The sequence below is a fragment of the Perca fluviatilis genome, chromosome 21, assembly GCF_010015445.1.
Source record: "Perca fluviatilis chromosome 21, GENO_Pfluv_1.0, whole genome shotgun sequence".
In the NCBI taxonomy this organism is placed as follows: domain Eukaryota; kingdom Metazoa; phylum Chordata; class Actinopteri; order Perciformes; family Percidae; genus Perca; species Perca fluviatilis.
Genome location: NC_053132.1, coordinates 2,012,472 through 2,031,073, shown reverse-complemented (window position 1 = coordinate 2,031,073; position 18,602 = coordinate 2,012,472). Strand labels below are relative to the sequence as shown.

The window sequence follows — 18,602 nt, the reverse complement described above, 5'->3', positions numbered from 1 at the left end:
GGGAGTGCAGCAGGACCACGGCAACAGCTGCAACCAAGATCTTGGTGCCATCCTAATCCAAGGAATATGATTGGTGAAAAAAAAACATAAGGACTCCGGGGTTTACGACAGCAAGTCGGCACTGAATTCTTTCCAGAGTTTCAGAGTTGTTGTTCTGACTTCAACTCTTAAACTTGTTTTTTCCAAAGTGTCCCATACCACATGGACGCAGCGTAAAGCCTGACATAGCGTCCGTCCCCTTCCTCTATCTCCACTATCTGCTCTGCAGAGCCATCATCGCTGCATTGGAGCCTAGCGCCGCCCAGGACGGCTGTCATTGGTTTAAAGAAATACAAACCAGGCAGAGCGTTTCTTTCCACTATCCCAGGATAGATAGGCGGATTAGCCAGACAATGCATGGGGAGAATGTGAGCCTAGTGATCATCTAACGATGTCTGTGTTTCAGAGCTGTCTGATGAAGACAACAGCACTGCCATCATGTATCAGGCCATCGCAGAGCTGCCGAAGGCCAACAGAGACACGCTGGCTTTCCTCATGCTTCACTTATACAAGTAAGAGCTTTCAGCTTCTCTCTGAAGCCTTCTGATGGATCAGGGCTTCATTAAATTGCATTTTTGGTTGAGTGATCTAATATTGATTAATGGAATCTAGAAATGGATCTTTAATACATGCATTTTAAAGTTCCTATGACATGATGCTTTTTGGACGCTTTTATATAGACCTTAGTGGTCGCCTAATACTGTATCTGAAGTCTCTTTTTATATACACCTTAGTGGTCGCCTAATACTGTATCTGAAGTCTCTTTTATATAGGCCTTAGTGTTCCCCTAATACTGTATCTGAAGTCTCTTTTATATAGACCTTAGTGGTCCCTAATACTGTATCTGAAGTCTCTTTTATATACACCTTAGTGGTCCCCTAATACTGTATCTGAAGTCTCTTTTATATACACCTTAGTGGTCCCCTAATACGGTATCTGAAGTCTCTTTTATATAGACCTTAGTGGTCCCTAATACTGTATCTGAAGTCTCTTTTATATAGACCTTAGTGGTCGCCTAATACTGTATCTGAAGTCTCTTTTTATATACACCTTAGTGGTCGCCTAATACTGTATCTGAAGTCTCTTTTTATATACACCTTAGTGGTCCCCTAATACTGTATCTGAAGTCTCTTTTATATAGGCCTTAGTGTTCCCCTAATACTGTATCTGAAGTCTCTTTTATATAGACCTTAGTGGTCCCTAATACTGTATCTGAAGTCTCTTTTATATACACCTTAGTGGTCCCCTAATACTGTATCTGAAGTCTCTTTTATATACACCTTAGTGGTCCCCTAATACGGTATCTGAAGTCACTTTTATATAGGCTTTAGTGTTCCCCTAATACTGTATCTGAAGTCTCTTTTATATAGACCTTAGTGGTCCCTAATACTGTATCTGAAGTCTCTTTTTATATAGACCTTAGTGGTCCCCTAATACTGTATCTGAAGTCTCTTTTATATAGACCTTAGTGGTCCCCTAATACTGTATCTGAAGTCTCTTTTATATAGACCTTAGTGGTCCCCTAATACTGGATCTGAAGTGTCTTTCCCGAAATTCAGCCTTGGTGCAGAATTACAGCCACTAGAGCCAGTCCCACAATGAGCTTTCCTTAGAATGTGCCATTTCTGGGTCTGTAGCTTTAAATGCTATTGAGGAGGAGAGATGCTAATCAACGCACAGTCTCTGAGAGCGAAGACAGACGAGCTGTCAGCCAACGCCCGCTGCCTGCACGAGTACAGGAGCGCCTGTGTCTTAGCGATTACTGAGACCTGGCTGGACAAGAACATCGAGTCTAGTGCAATGGAGCCCACGGGTTTCTCGGCGTTCAGAACCGACCGAGATCCGGACATCACAGCGAAAAGTCGGGGGGGGCGGAGTCTGCCTTCTGATCAGAGACGAGTGGTGTGGGGCAGTGACGATGAGGGAGCAGCTGTGCACCCTGGACATAGAGATGCTGTGTCTTTCTCTCCGACCCTACCATCTCCCTAGGGAATTTATTCAGATTTTTTTTACCGTGGTTTATATACACCCTAAAGCAGACTTTAAAAAAGCCACTGAAATTATATTTAATACCTCACAGAAACTTGACTCTCTCTCTCCAGATGCTCCAAAATTTATTCTTGGAGATTTTAGTAGGTGCTCCATAAAAAAGTCCCTGCGCACATTTTATCAGTATGTTGACTGTCACACAAGGAAGAATCAGACTCTGGATATGTGTTACGGAACTGTTAAGGACGCACTATACTGCCTCCCTGCTTCCACCACTGGGAGCATCTGACCACAATGTGGTATATCTACGTCCTGTCTACAAGAGTCTATATGACAGGGAAAAACCTAAAGTAAAGACTGTTAAGATGTGGAGTAATGACAGCATTTTGGCTTTGCAAGGATGTTTTCAATGTACACTATGGGAAGTATTCGATGCTCAGGATATTAATGAACAGGTTGTGGCTGTGTCTGATTACATCTGTTTTTGCGTAGACTCTGTAATACCCACACAGACATACAAGGTTTACTCTAATGATAAGCCTTGGGTCCCTGGCAAATTAAAAAAAACTTATCAAAGAGAAAATAAAGCTTATCAAAATCAGGATGAGTCTGCAAGGAGGGATATACAGAGACAAATAAAAAGGCAAATACAGCTGGATAAACTCAGCTATAAACAGAAGCTGGAAGCCTCCCTGGCTTCTGGTAACTCAAGAGAGACATGGAAAGGAATCAAAAACATGACCTCCATTCTGCATAAGGGCAGGGGAAAGCCCTCCATTAACCTGAATGGCTATGATGGTAAGGAAATGGCAAACCAACTTAATTCATTCTTCTGCCGTTTTGAGAGCAGTGAGAATGATGAGGCTTTCACTATGACTGCCATTCCTCCTAGTATAAGCATAGAAGAGACAGAAGTACTTCAATTGTTTAAAGGCTGTAACATTAGAAAAAGCCCTGGTCCTGACCATATTGGAGGAGATGTTCTAAAATATTGTGCGGAGCAGCTCACACCTGTGTTTACAGGCATTTTTAACCCTCATGCCCTCCTTAAAAAAACTTACTCTCGACACCTTCGAGGCAAAAATGTCCACGCACACAAAAACTGTTATTAAATCATCATATATCAATATTTTTTTCTGCTTTTTTTTCATAAATCACTTAAACAACTTCTAACCTAATCAAAACTACCAAACATTCAATCATTTTCAGGATTTTAACCCTTTAAATGCCAGTTTATGTATTTGAAGTATTTCATTTTTTATTACAAAAAACACAAAAAATTATTTTTTTTCCATATAATGAATAATATCTAGATGGGGCTTTGGTGGTGATTAGAGGCTTGGATATGTCAAAGATAAGCAACAAAATTAATTTGATTGCATTAGTATTTTTTACATAGTTCCAGATACTCCCTTTGGACACCTTCGAGGCAAAAATGTACATGTCCAAAAAACTGATATTAAATCATCATATATCAATATTTTTTTCTGCTTTTTTTCATAAATCACTTAAACAACTTGTAAGTTGCTCAAAACTACCAAAAATTTAATAATTTTCTGGATTTTAACCCTTTAAATGCCAGTTTTAAATCTTTGAAGTAACAATTATTTATGAAAAACCCAACAAAACATTAATTATTTTCCATAAAATAAATCATAGGGGAATGGGGCTTTGGTGGGGATTAGAGGCTTGGATATGTCAAAGATAAGCAACAAAACGTATTTGATTGCATTAGTATTTTTTATGTAATTCCAGATACTCCCTCTGGACACCTTCGAGGCAAAAATGGCCCCATTGACTTCCATTATAACCACATGTTTTGATCTCACTGCCTTTACAGTATAAAACCATGCATTCTGTAATGTCAGCATTTCATTTGGAAGAAAACTAGTCATATTTAACATTTTTACAGTATTTCACCAGATTCAACCATTTTGCCCTTGTAGGCCGATGCATGAAATTATAGTTATATTATGGAGCTGTGTGTGTGTGTGTGTGTGTGTGTGTGTGTGTGTGTGTGTGTGTGTGTGTGTGTGTGTGTGTGTGTGTGTGTGTGTGTGTGTGTGTGTGTGTGTGTTTGTGTGTATATGTGTATGTGTGTGTGTGAGAGTTTGCGTAAACCTGTAAGCAAGCAATGATCACTTTAGGGCTGAAAAAAGGCATCTTTTGAAGGATGCATTTCATGTGTCTTTGAAGACGTGCTTGAATAAAAACATTGTCTCCTGCATGTGCTGTAAGCGCTCAACTTATCATTTCAAATGGTTTGTGGGACATGGTGGCCCTGAAGACTGGTCTCCCACTATGGACATCCCACAGCCTCCGGGTGGATTCCCCTTTGGACCGCTAACACACCAGCCAAGTGTGAAGTCCCATGTATGTTAAAATCTCTTGAGCATCCACATCACTCCATCCTGAGATTGAACACCTCCCGTGTAGGTTTGTCATTTCCTGAATCAGCTGGATCAAGTCAAGAGTGAAGAAAAGGTGGAAAGAGGATGCCACATCATGGATTCTTGATATGGCATATCTCGTGGGCTCTGACATCATGCCGGTCGGTGCTTGAATATTGCGCAGCGTCTCAGTATTAGATGGAGACCAGACTTGCCAATTCTTCACTGTCCATTCAATGTTAGGATGGACAGGATCTTCAGTGTCCTCTCCACTTTCAGAGGAAGGGTTAGAGGCACTCACAGAGTTGGAGGACACCAGTGACCATTTTGTCAGACTCCAGAAACTTGTGTCATCTTCAGATGAGTCCTGCAGTTGGCTGGAAGATAAAGGCTCCTTCTCTTTGCTCCAGGTCTGTCTCCTTCTCTAGAGCCAGGTGCATCAACACACTAATAGTTGTTTTTGTTTACAACAAATGCAGGAGACAATGTTTTTATTCAAGCACGTCTTCAAAGACACATGAAATGCATCCTTCAAAAGAAGCCCTTTTTTCACCCAGATTTACACAAACTCTCTCTCACACACAGACACGCATGCACGCACGCACACACACACACACACACACACACACACGGCTCCATAATATAACTGGCTAAAGTAAGGTGCGCTTTTTTCACCACAAACTCTCTCACACACAGACATGCATACATACATGCATGCACACACACACACACACACACACACACACACACACACACGCATACATACACACACACACACACACACACACACAACACACACACACACACACACACACCCACACACACACACACACACCCACCCACCCACCCACACACCCACAGACACACACAAATATACATATATACACACACACACATACACACACAATATACACACACAATATACACACACAATATACACACACAACACACACACACACACACACACACACACACACACACACACACACACACACACACAGAGCTCCATAATATAACTATAATTTCATGCATCGGCCTACAAGGGCAAAATGGTTGAATCTGGTGAAATACTGTAAAAATGTCAAATATGACTAGTTTTCTTCCAAATGAAATGCTGACATTACAGAATGCATGGTGTTATACTGTAAAGGCAGTGAGATCAAAACATGTGGTTATAATGGAAGTCGATGGGGCCATTTTTGCCTCGAAGGTGTCCAGAGGGGGTATCTGGAATTACATAAAACATACTAATGCAATCAAATCAGTTTTGTTGCTTATCTTTGACATATCCAAGCCTCTAATCACCACCAAAGCCCCATCTACATATTATTCATTATATGGGAAAAAATCATTTTTGTTTTTTTTTTTATAAAAATGACATACTTCAAATACATAAACTGGCATTTAAAGGGTTAAAATCCTGAAGAATGATTGAATGTTTGGTGGTTTTGATTAGGTAAGAAGTTGTTTAAGTGATTCATGAAAAAAAGCAGAAAAAAATATTGATATATGATGATTTAATAACAGTTTTTGGTGGGGTGGACATTTTTGCCTCGAAGGTGTCCAGAGGGTACAAAATGAATCATTTAAGTATAAAAGACATGTAAGAGTAAAAAACACTGGATTTAAAAAATTTGACTGAAAAGAAGGATTCCTACAAAATTTCATGCCATAAGAAGTAACGCAGCAAAAATGATCACGAAATGAAAAAAAAAACTTGAGAAAAATGTACAAAAATGACCGAAGAGGGCATGAGGGTTAAGTCCTCCCTTAACTTGAAAAAAGTCCCCACTCTCTGGAAAACATCGACAATTGTACCAGTGCCAAAAATCCCCAGGCCAAAACAGCCTAATGACTTTAGGCCTATTGCATTTACTTGATTGGTAATTAAGTGCTTTGAGCGCCTAGTTAAGAGCTACATCATCTCCAAAACGCAGCACCTTCTAGACCCTATGCAATTTGCATATCAAGCATCCAGAGGAGTTGAAGATGCTGTTGCAACTCTGCTGCATCTCTTACACACTCATTTAGAGAAGCCAAAGGCTCATGCAAAAATTATTTGCTGATTTTTCTTCTGCTTTTAACACTATTAAGCCCAGTATTTTAGCAAATATTTTAACAGAAGAATTTTTACTTGACGATGATGTGGTCTCATGGATTGTGGACTTTCTTAGCTGTAGAGTACAACGACTCCGAGTCGGTACGTCACTCTCCGATGTGACCACTTGTACAGGATCTCCACAGGGATGTTTTATCTTCTCTGATGTTCATCCTGTACACAAACTCCTGTACCAGCACTTTTCCTAACAGGCACTTTATTAAGTATGTGGATGATACCGCCCTGGTTAGTCTCCTATATGACCAGGAAGAGGAGCACGGGCCAGTTCTTGACTTTTTTATTGACTGGTGTAAGAAGTCAAATCTGATCTTAAATACTTCTAAAACAAAGGAGATGTCAATCGATTTTAGAAAAACACAGTCCCCTAAATCCACTCTTAGACACGGGGATCCTTTAGATAATGTCCCAGAGTACAAGTACCTCGGCATGGTGCTCGACCACAAACTTAAATGGGACATTTGGACTGACAGATTAAATACTAAGTCCCAACAAAGAATGTTCTTTTTAAGAAAACTGTTGTCTTTTAATGTCAGCAGCAGTGTTCTTCAAATGTTCAACTATGCCTTTGTCGAAAGTGTTCTCTCCTTTGGCATTAGTTGTTGGTTTGGCAATGCCACTGAAGCACAGAAAAAGTACATCAGGAAAATATTAACAACATCAAGCAAACTATCAGGTATTCCATTCCCAAGTATGGAAAGTGTATATAAAAACAGAACACTGAGGAAGGCAAATAGCATTGTGGGTAATGAGAGGCACCCCCTTGCCCCCTCATTTGAACTGTTGCCTTCAGGACGACGATATTGTGCTCGGTTTACAAAAAACAGATCAAAGTTCTCCTTTGTTCCACAGGCTATCAAACTCCTTAATATATCTAATAGTTAATGAAGGTCCTGTACGGTAATAAGGTCTTTATTTATTTATTTATTTATCGTTATCCATCTGGGGCCTGTTGCACAAAAGTAGAATAAAGAAATCCAGGATAAATGAAAAAGCGCAGCTTGACTTAGTGTGATCCACTCATCGCGGCTCAATCGGTTGCACGTTTGCCGAGCCAGGATGAGAAGGTGAAGCTATGTCAAGCCAGGAGTAGATAGCTGGGATAAGTGCACGTTCACGGATTTCTTAAATAGACCACGGTATCCATCACAGATTTACTGATGCAGAAATGGAAAAGACGTGTGCAGCATATGTTTCACCCGCTGAGCAGCAGCTTCTAATGGAAAATTACGAGGAGGTGAAACATATAATATGCAAAAAGGGAAATACAGCTGTTATCAGACGGAAAAAAAGACCGACAGACAATAGCGGACCGACTGAATACGTATGGAGTTAAAAAAAATCGACTTTGTCACTCCACGTTTTAATTGCTTTAATATGCTTGTTTTATGTGTTGGTTTTATTGCTGTATCTGTTTTTATGCGCTAAATGTGCTGGTTTTAGTGTAAAGTGTATTTGATTAGCCTGTAAAGCACTATAAAAAAAAAAAAAAAAAAAAAAAAAACCTTCTTGTTCCTGGGAAATTTATAAGGACTAGGCTTAATTTCAAAGCTTATTCATAATGCGAGAATATGTTTTACAACCATATGCACAAATCTCCATAAGCTATGTCTAATTCTAAATATCTTTCTACAATTAATGTTCATACAGAACAAGCATGACTGGACAAAAACTAGAAAAAGAAGTGACTTCAATACATACTGTAAGCATATCTGTAAAACAATGTAGCCTGTTATTATTCATGTTTTGTTTTTTTTCTCACTCCCAAGCTCCAAGATGACAAGTGACAGCCCCAAAATAAAATGATTAAGAAGCTTTGTGGCATTCCAACACATTCTCACTCCCATTTGGTAAAAAAGGACATTTGATCAGGTGCCATTGTCGTCGTTATTGATGCTAAAAGTCCGCTTTTAGAGTCCGCTGCACGGTGTGGGAGGATCCCCCCGCCTCCCTGCGTTGCACGGGCGGGGGCACATTTCACGGGGACAGCAGCGGAGGAAAAGCCCATTTCCTCCGTACCATACTCAACCCACACAACCCCCCCCCATACAAGTGCCCTGGTTTATGAGTAATAATATCTACATATTACAGTCTTTTTTTTGTCTTTTCTTTTTTTTTTTTGATGTCGTTAAAATGCCTTATGATGTGATTTCTGCTGCAACCTAATTTCCCCTCGGGGACAATAAATAAACAAGCAAACAAACATAAGGACAAGATTCTAGATCGGCCCATCTGAGTTTTCATTTTCTCAAAGGCAGAGCAGGATACCCAGGGCTCGGTTTACACCTATCACCATTTCTAGCCACTGGGGGACCATAGGCAGGCCGGGGGAACTCACATTGATGTTATAAAACTGTAATGCCATGGGACCTTTAGGCTTTGATGTATCAGGGCATCACTTAACGGGTTGGAAAAGTAAAGGCGAAAACACAAGACTTTCACCCAGGAAACGGGCCAATTTCAACGTGCTGTTTATTTATGTATCTGGCAAGAAGTTAACCATTTACCTTAACCAAACTCTGGCTAAGAACATAACGAACATAAAAATGTTTTAATTGTCAAATCTTTTATAAAAGAATAAAATTTAAAACTGCAGCTTTGTTGTTTTTTTAGGATTCAGAAGCTGTTTAAACGCTGCGGGGAGAAGGAGTTGCTGTTTCCTACCTTTTCCTTTCCCCAATAACTATCTGAAGTTTGTTTTTCTGCAAAAATCTGAGCGGCTGAAATTCAGCGAACAATAAATGGCCTGACCTGGGACCAGTAGACGGAACGGTTCGGATTTGTTACTTGAACCGTTAATCCCTTTTCCATTGAATGTTTTTGTCACTTTTTCAAAGTTTTTGTAGCTTTTACCAAATTTTATTATAATAATGCTTTTTTCTAATTTCTTCGGTTTTTCTAAAATTTTCTAAAATTAAAACATTTTTCACTTTTTCAAAGTTGTATCTTTTTTTGTTGCATTTTTTGTCTGTTTTTCACCGTGTAAACTGTGAGTGTTTGTCCAGGGTGATGAGCAGTCCTCGTTGTCAGATGGACCAGAATAATCTGGCCCGGGTGTTCGGACCGACCATCGTTGGACACGGCATGTCTGAGCCGTCTCCAACCACCATCATGAGAGACACAAACACGCAGCCAAAGGTTGGCTATCTAGACATTATAATATATTATACCATGGTCTGGGTGAATACTCGATTCTGATTGGCTGCAGGGTGTCCATTAAAAAGTGATATAGGACACCTACTAAAGGAGTTCGGTGAAACTGACTGTTTACTGTTCTAAATTAATGCACTACATTAAATCAATAAGGAAATGTGGATTTATTATTTCCAACTCGTCCTCTGAACACCACAGGATGGCGCTAAAAAACACAGGCTGCAAGAAGTAAGTTATACTGGCCCTCTGGACTGACTTTGTTTCACAGCGAATAACGTTATCTCACATCCCGTTCACTGTTCAGGTCACTGCTTCAGGCTGCGCCGCTGCAGCCGACAGTAACGTTACACATCGCAGATCAAATTCTTCGTAAAAGTCGTTATATTGTTTTGGGGACAATGACATGGCTGGATAGCTAGCTTGTCTTGTTGTTCAACATACTGTCAAATTATTTTGACTGATTGCCAACTGTACACAATGTTATTGACTTTGGATCTTGCTAGCATAGCGTTAGCTTTCTGGCTCGTAGCTAAACTGAAGGGTTCTACCAGCTGAGTGGACTATATAAATATCTCCGGTTGCTAAGGGAGGCAAGTCTTATCTAAGGTTCTTCCTAATTCCTGGTGGAGAGAACAACATTTGCATTGCATAAGAACCTGATGGATGGGAATGATTGTTCCAGGTCAGGCGTAACCAGGGAAACTGAGTTATTGTTTGGATAAACTTTAGATTTCGATTGTAACACTAATTAAAATATGAATTAATGTTTTAAAAATGTGTTATTTGGCAAGTGACCGATGGCTGCGCATCGGACGGTTCACGCCTCGCCGTCGTCCATTAATACCTGACAATGGACACCTCGTCGGGCATTAACCCTTACATAATGGTCTGATTCAACACTATGTAGACATAATATAATAACTGTCTTATTCAACACTATGTAGACATTATAATATATTAACTGTCTTATTCAACACTATGTAGACATTATAATATAGTAACTGTCTTATTCAACACTATGTAGACATTATAATATAGTAACTGTGTTATTAATCACTATGTAGACATAATATAATTCTTATTCAACGCTATGTAGACATAATATAACTGTATTACTCAACACTGTAGACATTATAATATATTAACGGTCTTATTCAACACTATGTAGACATAATATACAGTGCCTTGCGAAAGTATTCGGCCCCCTTGAACTTTTCGACCTTTTGCCACATTTCAGGCCTCAAACATAAAGATATAAAACTGTAATTTTTTGTGAAGAATCAACAACAAGTGGGACACAATCATGAAGTGGAACGAAATTTATTGGATATTTCAAACCTTTTAAACAAATAAAAACTGAAATATTGGTGTTTTAGCAATTTTTTTTCCCCCTTTTGTTTTTTTTTTTTTGTGTTTTTTTTTTTTGGGGTTACAGGTGTAAGTGGGTTGGGGTATGTCTCTATCAGTTTTGCACATCGAGAGACTGACATTTTTGCCCATTCCTCCTTGCAAAACAGCTCGAGCTCAGTGAGGTTGGATGTAGAGCGTTTGTGAACAGCAGTTTTCAGTTCTTTCCACAGATTCTCGATTGGATTCAGGTCTGGACTTTGACTTGGCCATTCTAACACCTGGATATGTTTATTTGTGAACCATTCCATTGTAGATTTTGCTTTATGTTTTGGATCATTGTCTTGTTGGAAGACAAATCTCCGTCCCAGTCTCAGGGGGTTTTTTGCCCCCCCTTTTTTTTTTTTTTTGGGGTGTTTCTTTTTTTTTTTTCTTCCTTCTTCCCATCAGTTTTAACCATCTTCCCTGTCCCTGCTGAAGAAAAGCAGGCCCAAACCATGATGCTGCCACCACCATGTTTGACAGTGGGGATGGTGTGTTCAGGGTGATGAGCTGTGTTGCTTTTACGCCAAACATAACGTTTTGCATTGTTGCCAAAAAGTTCGATTTTGGTTTCATCTGACCACAGCACCTTCTTCCGCATGTTTGGTGTGTCTCCCAGGTGGCTTTTGGCAAACTTTAAACGACACTTTTTATGGATATCTTTAAGAAATGGCTTTCTTCTTGCCACTCTTCCATAAAGGCCAGATTTGTGCAGTATACGACTGATTGTTGTCCTATGGACAGAGTCTCCCACCTCAGCTGTAGATCTCTGCAGTTCATCCAGAGTGATCATGGGCCTCTTGGCTGCATCTCTGATCAGTCTTCTCATTGTATGAGCTGAAAGTTTAGAGGGACGGCCGGGTCTTCGTAGATTTGTAGTGGTCTGATACTCCTTCCATTTCAATATTATCGCTTGCACAGTGCTCCTTGGGATGTTTAAAGCTTGGGAAATCTTTTTGTATCCAAACCGGCTTTAAACTTCTTCCACAACAGTATCTCGGACCTGCCTGGTGTGTTCCTTGTTCTTCATGATGCTCTCTGCGCTTTACACGGACCTCTGAGACTATCACAGAGCAGGTGGATTTATACGGAGACTTGATTACACACAGCTGGATTCTATTTATCATCATTAGTCATTTAGGTCAACATTGGATCATTCAGAGATCCTCACTGAACTTCTGGAGAGAGTTTGCTGCACTGAAAGTAAAGGGGCTGAATAATTTTGCACGCCCACTTTTTCAGTTTTGTATTTGTTAAAAAAGTTTGAAATAGTCAAAGAATTTCGTTCCACTTCATAATTGGGACCCACTTGTTGTTGATTCTTCACAAAAAATTACAGTTTTATATCTTTATATTTGAGGCCTGAAATGTGGCAAAAGGTCGAAACGTTCAAGGGGGCCGAATACTTTCGCAAGGCACTGTATTAACTGGCTTATTCAACACTATGTAGACATAATATAATTGTCTTATTCAACACTATGTAGACATTATAATATAATTGTCTTATTCAACGCTATGTAGACATTATAATATAATAATTGTCTTATTCAACACTATGTAGACATAATATAATAATTGTCTTATTCAACACTATGTAGACATAATATAATAACTGGCTTATTCAACACTATGTAGACATAATATAATTGTCTTATTCAACACTATGTAGACATTATAATGTAATGTCTTATTCAACGCTATGTAGACATTATAATATAATATTTTAAAAAAAAAAAAAAAATAATTTTTTTTTTTTTTTAAATTTTAAAAATTAAAAAAAAAAAAATTTTTTTTTTAAAAATATGTAGACATAATATAGTAACTGTCTTATTCAACACTATGTAGACATTATAATATAGTAACTGTCTTATTCAACACTATGTAGACATTATAATATAATAACTGTCTTATTCAACACTATGTAGACATAATATATTAACTGTCTTATTCAACACTATGTAGACATAATATAGTAACTATTATTCAACACTATGTAGACATTATAATAAAATGACTGTCTTATTCAACACTATGTAGACATTATAATATAATAACTGTCTTATTCAACACTATGTAGACATTATAATATAGTAACTATTATTCAACACTATGTAGATATAATATAGTAACTGTCTTATTCAACACTATGTAGAAATTTTAATATAGTAACTGTCTTATTCAACACTATGTAGACATTATAATATAGTAACTTTGTTATTAATCACTATGTAGACATAATATAATTCTTATTCAACGCTATGTAGACATAATATAACTGTATTACTCAACACTGTAGACATTATAATATATTAACGGTCTTATTCAACACTATGTAGACATAATATATTAACTGGCTTATTCAACACTATGTAGACATAATATAATAATTGTCTTATTCAACACTATGTAGACATTATAATATAATTGTCTTATTCAACGCTATGTAGACATTATAATATAATGTCTTATTCAACACTATGTAGACATAATATAATAATTGTCTTATTCAACACTATGTAGACATAATATAATAACTGGCGCTCATCAACTATATAAGCGTAATATTATAATTGTCTTATTCAACACTATGTAGACATTATAATGTAATAATTGTCTTATTCAACGCTATGTAGACATTATAATATAATAACTGTCTATTCAACACTATGTAGACATTGTAATATAATTGTCTTATTCAACACTGTAGACATTATAATATAATAACTGTCTTATTCAACACTATGTAGACATTATAATATAACTGTCTTATTCAACACTATGTAGACATAATATAATAACTGGCTTATTCAACACTATGTAGACATAATATAATAATTGTCTTATTCAACACTATGTAGACATTATAATGTAATGTCTTATTCAACGCTATGTAGACATTATAATATAATAACTGTCTATTCAACACTATGTAGACATTGTAATATAATTGTCTTATTCAACACTGTAGACATTATAATATAATAACTGTCTTATTCAACACTATGTAGACATTATAATATAACTGTCTTATTCAACACTATGTAGACATTATAATATAGTAACTGTCTTATTCAACACTATGTAGACATGTTAATATAGTAACTGTCTTATTCAACACTATGTAGACATTTTAATATACAGTGCCTTGCGAAAGTATTCGGCCCCCTTGAACTTTTCGACCTTTTGCCACATTTCAGGCCTCAAACATAAAGATATAAAACTGTAATTTTTTGTGAAGAATCAACAACAAGTGGGTCCCAATTATGAAGTGGAACGAAATTCATTGGCTATTTCAAACTTTTTTAACAAATAAAAACTGAAAAAGTGGGCGTGCAAAATTATTCACCCGCCCCCTTAAGTTAATACTTTGTAGCGCCACCTTTTGCGGATTACAGCTGTAAGTCGCTTGGGGTATGTCTCTATCAGTTTTGCACATCGAGAGACTGACATTTTTGCCCATTCCTCCTTGCAAAACAGCTCGAGCTCAGTGAGGTTGGATGGAGAGCGTTTGTGAACAGCAGTTTTCCGTTCTTTCCACAGATTCTCGATTGGATTCAGGTCTGGACTTTGACTTGGCCATTCTAACACCTGGATATGTTTATTTGTGAACCATTCCATTGTAGATTTTGCTTTATGTTTTGGATCATTGTCTTGTCGGAAGACAAATCTCCGTCCCAGTCTCAGGTCTTTTGCAGACTCCATCAGGTTTTCTTCCAGAATGGTCCTGTATTTGGCTCCATCCATCTTCCCATCAATTTGAACCATCTTCCCTGTCCCTGCTGAAGAAAAGCAGGCCCAAACCATGATGCTGCCACCACCATGTTTGACAGTGGGGATGGTGTGTTCAGGGTGATGAGCTGTGTTGCTTTTGCGCGCCAAACATAACGTTTTGCATTGTTGCCAAAACGTTCGATTTTGCGTTTCATCTGACCACAGCACCTTCTTCCACATGTTTGGTGTGTCTCCCAGGTGGCTTTTGGCAAACTTTAACGACACTTTTTATGGATATCTTTAAGAAATGGCTTTCTTCTTGCCACTCTTCCATAAAGGCCAGATTTGTGCAGTATACGACTGATTGTTGTCCTATGGACAGAGTCTCCCAGCTCAGCTGTAGATCTCTGCAGTTCATCCAGAGTGATCATGGGCCTCTTGGCTGCATCTCTGATCAGTCTTCTCATTGTATGAGCTGAAAGTTTAGAGGGACGACCGGGTCCGTAGATTTGTAGTGGTCTGATACTCCTTCCATTTCAATATTATCACTTGCACAGTGCGCCTTTGGGATGTTTAAAGCTTGGGAAATCTTTTTGTATCCAAATCCAGCTTTAAACCTCTCCACAACAGTATCTCGGACCTGCCTGGCGTGTTCCTTGTTCTTCATGATGCTCTCTGCGCTTTACACGGACCTCTGAGACTATCACAGAGCAGGTGCATTTATACGGAGACTTGATTACACACAGCTGGATTCTATTTATCATCATTAGTCATTTAGGTCAACATTGGATCATTCAGAGATCCTCACTGAACTTCTGGAGAGAGTTTGCTGCACTGAAAGTAAAGGGGCTGAATAATTTTGCACGCCCACTTTTTCAGTTTTTTATTTGTTAAAAAAGTTTGAAATAGCCAATGAATTTCGTTCCACTTCATAATTGGGACCCACTTGTTGTTGATTCTTCACAAAAAATTACAGTTTTATATCTTTATGTTTGAGGCCTGAAATGTGGCAAAAGGTCGAAAAGTTCAAGGGGGCCGAATACTTTCGCAAGGCACTGTAGTAACTGTCTTATTCAACACTATGTTCAATTCAATTTTATTTATAGTATCAAATCATAACAAAAGTTATCTCGAGACACTTTCCAAAACCCCAACAATTACAGTAATTCCATCAAGAGCAAGCATTAGCAGTGGCTATCGCGACAGTGGCAAGGAAAAACTCCCTTTTAGGAAGAAACCTCGGCAGACCCAGACTCTTGGTAGGCGGTGTCTGACGGGCCGGTTGGGGGTGTGATGAACAGTGGCGATAATAGTCACATTAAAGGTCACAGTGACGTCGAAGGTTATCGTGGAAGTTCATGTCATAGCAGGGCACATCGTGTCATACTGAGTAGTGCAGTCCCCTATACCGGATCCAGACTACTCTGTGCATAGGAACATCACAGCAGGGCGTTGCGGGATGTAACGTGGCGCTGCAGAGCATGGGTGGATGCGGCGGATGCAGCAGGATGCAGCAGGATGCAGCAGGATGCAGCAGGATGCAGCGGATGCAGCAGGATGCAGCAGGATGCAGCAGGATGCAGCAGGATGCGGCCGGGATTTGCAGAGAATCACAGAGCATAGCTCTGCGAAGAAGAAACATAAGGACTCCGGGGAGTAAACTCCCCAGAGCTAGATTAGTAACAAGCAATTCTGGGACAGGATGCATATAGAAGTAACAAGTAGTTAAGAGAGAGCAGCTCAGTGTGTCATAGGAAGGAAACAGCAACCCCTGCAGTCTAGAATTGTAATAGCATAACTAACTACGAGGAGAAGCAGGTGGGCCGGGTTAGGTGGACGCTGCAACTCCTCACTCCCTAACTATAAGCTTTGTCAAAGAGGAGGGTTTTCAGTTTACTCTTAAATGTGGCGACGGTGTCTGCCCCTCGAACCCAGACTGGGAGCTGGTTCCACAGAAGCGGAGCCTGATAGCTGAAGGCCCTGGCACCCAGTCTACTTCCAGAGACTCTAGGAACCACGAGTAGCCCCGCATTCCGGGAGCGCAGTGCCCTAGTGGGACAATAAGGTACTAAGAGCTCTTCTAGGTATGATGGTGCTTGACCATTTAGAGCTTTGTAAGTCAGGAGGAGGATTTTAAATTCGATCCTAGACTTCACAGGAAGCCAATGCAGAGAAGCTAATACAGGAGAAATATGATCTCTTCTCTTAGTTCTCGTCAGAACACGTGCTGCAGCATTCTGGATCAGCTGGAGAGCCTTAAGGGACTTATTTGGACAACCTGATAATAAGGAATTGCAGTAATCTAGTCTAGAAGTAACGAATGCATGGACTAGTTTTTCAGCATCATTCTGAGACAGGATATTCCTGATTTTGGCAATGTTACGAAGATGGAAAAAGGCTATTCTTGAGGTTTGTTTTAAATGGGCGTTGAAGGATATATCCTGATCAAAAATAACTCCCAAATTTCTGACCGCAGTGCTGGAGGCCAGGGCAATACCATCCAGAGTAGCTATATCTTTCGAAAACGAAGTTCGCAGGTGCGTTGGTCCTATCACAATAACTTCCGTTTGTCTGAGTTTAACATCAGGAAGTTGTGGGTCATCCAGGATTTTATATCCTCAACAACACGTTGAAGTCTTGCTAACTGACCACTTTCATCTGGCTTAATTGACAGATATAATTGGGTATCGTCTGCGTAGCAGTGATAATTAATTGAGTGTTTCCTAATAATATGTCCTAGAGGAAGCATATATAAGGAAAATAGAATTGGTCCAAGCACTGAGCGCTTGAGAGAGCGCCATGGCTGACTTGCGCTGCGCTTGGAGGGTTTATCGTTAATGTTAACAAATTGGGATCGCTCAGAGAAATAAGACGTAAACCATTTTAGTGCAGTTCCTTTAATTCCGACTAAGTGTTCTAATCTCTGTAACAGGATTGTATGATCAATAGTGTCAAAAGCAGCACTAAGATCTAGTAAAACAAGAATGGAGACAAGTCCTTTGTCTGCAGCTGTTAGAAGGTCGTTAGTAATTTTCACCAGTGCCGTCTCTGTGCTATGATTCTTTCTAAATCCTGATTGAAAATCATCAAATAAACTGTTGCTATGTAGAAAACCACATAACTGATTAGCAACCACCTTCTCAAGGATCTTGGATAGAAAGGGAAGGTTAGATATAGGTCTATAGTTTGCTAAGACCTCAGGATCCAGGGTCGTTTTTTCAGAAGAGGTTTTATCACAGCTATTTTAAATGACTGCGGTACATAACCTGTTAATAAGGACATATTGATCATATCTAGTAGTGAAGTGTTTACCACGGGTAACGCTTCTTTTAGTAGCTCCTCGTTGGGATGGGGTCCAAGAGACAGGTAGATGGCTTAGCTGAGGATATCTTTAACATTAATTGTTGAAGGTCTATAGGATAAAAGCAGTCTAAGTATATGTCGGATTAGTCGTTCGTTCTAGCGGTCCTGTATTTAAAGATGAACTGTTAGAAGTTGAGGGCAAAAGGTGATTAATTTTATCTCTAATTGTTATAATTTTATCATTGAAGAAGCTCATGAAGTCATCACTACTCAGAGCTAGAGGAATAGATGGCTCAGTAGAGCTATGACTGTCTGTCAGCCTGGCTACAGTGCTGAAAAGAAACCTTGGGTTGTTCTTATTTTCTTCTATTAGTGAAGAGTAATAGTCTGATCTGGCTTTTCTTAAGGCCTTCCTATAGGTTTTGAGACTTTCTTGCCAATCCAGACGGGATTCTTCCACTTTGGTGGAGCGCCACTTACCCTCGAGGTTTCGCGAGACTTGTTTCAATCTG

At 39.1% G+C, this 18,602-nt stretch overlaps 1 protein-coding gene across 5 annotated transcripts in view; it reads left to right on the top strand.

Annotated features, from left to right (window-relative positions):
- The window catches only part of si:ch1073-416j23.1 (rac GTPase-activating protein 1), a 39,920-nt gene that overhangs the window by 15,476 nt on the left and 5,842 nt on the right, over nt 1-18,602 (top strand). For 3 of the 5 annotated variants that reach the window (XM_039788753.1, XM_039788754.1, XM_039788755.1), the window contains 2 exons: nt 446-551; nt 9,540-9,672. The exons of the other annotated variants lie outside the window; for them this stretch is intronic. In XM_039788753.1, coding sequence (XP_039644687.1) covers nt 446-551; nt 9,540-9,672 — 239 coding nt within the window. The remainder of the gene's footprint in view (nt 1-445; nt 552-9,539; nt 9,673-18,602) is intronic. 5 annotated transcript variants of the gene reach the window in all.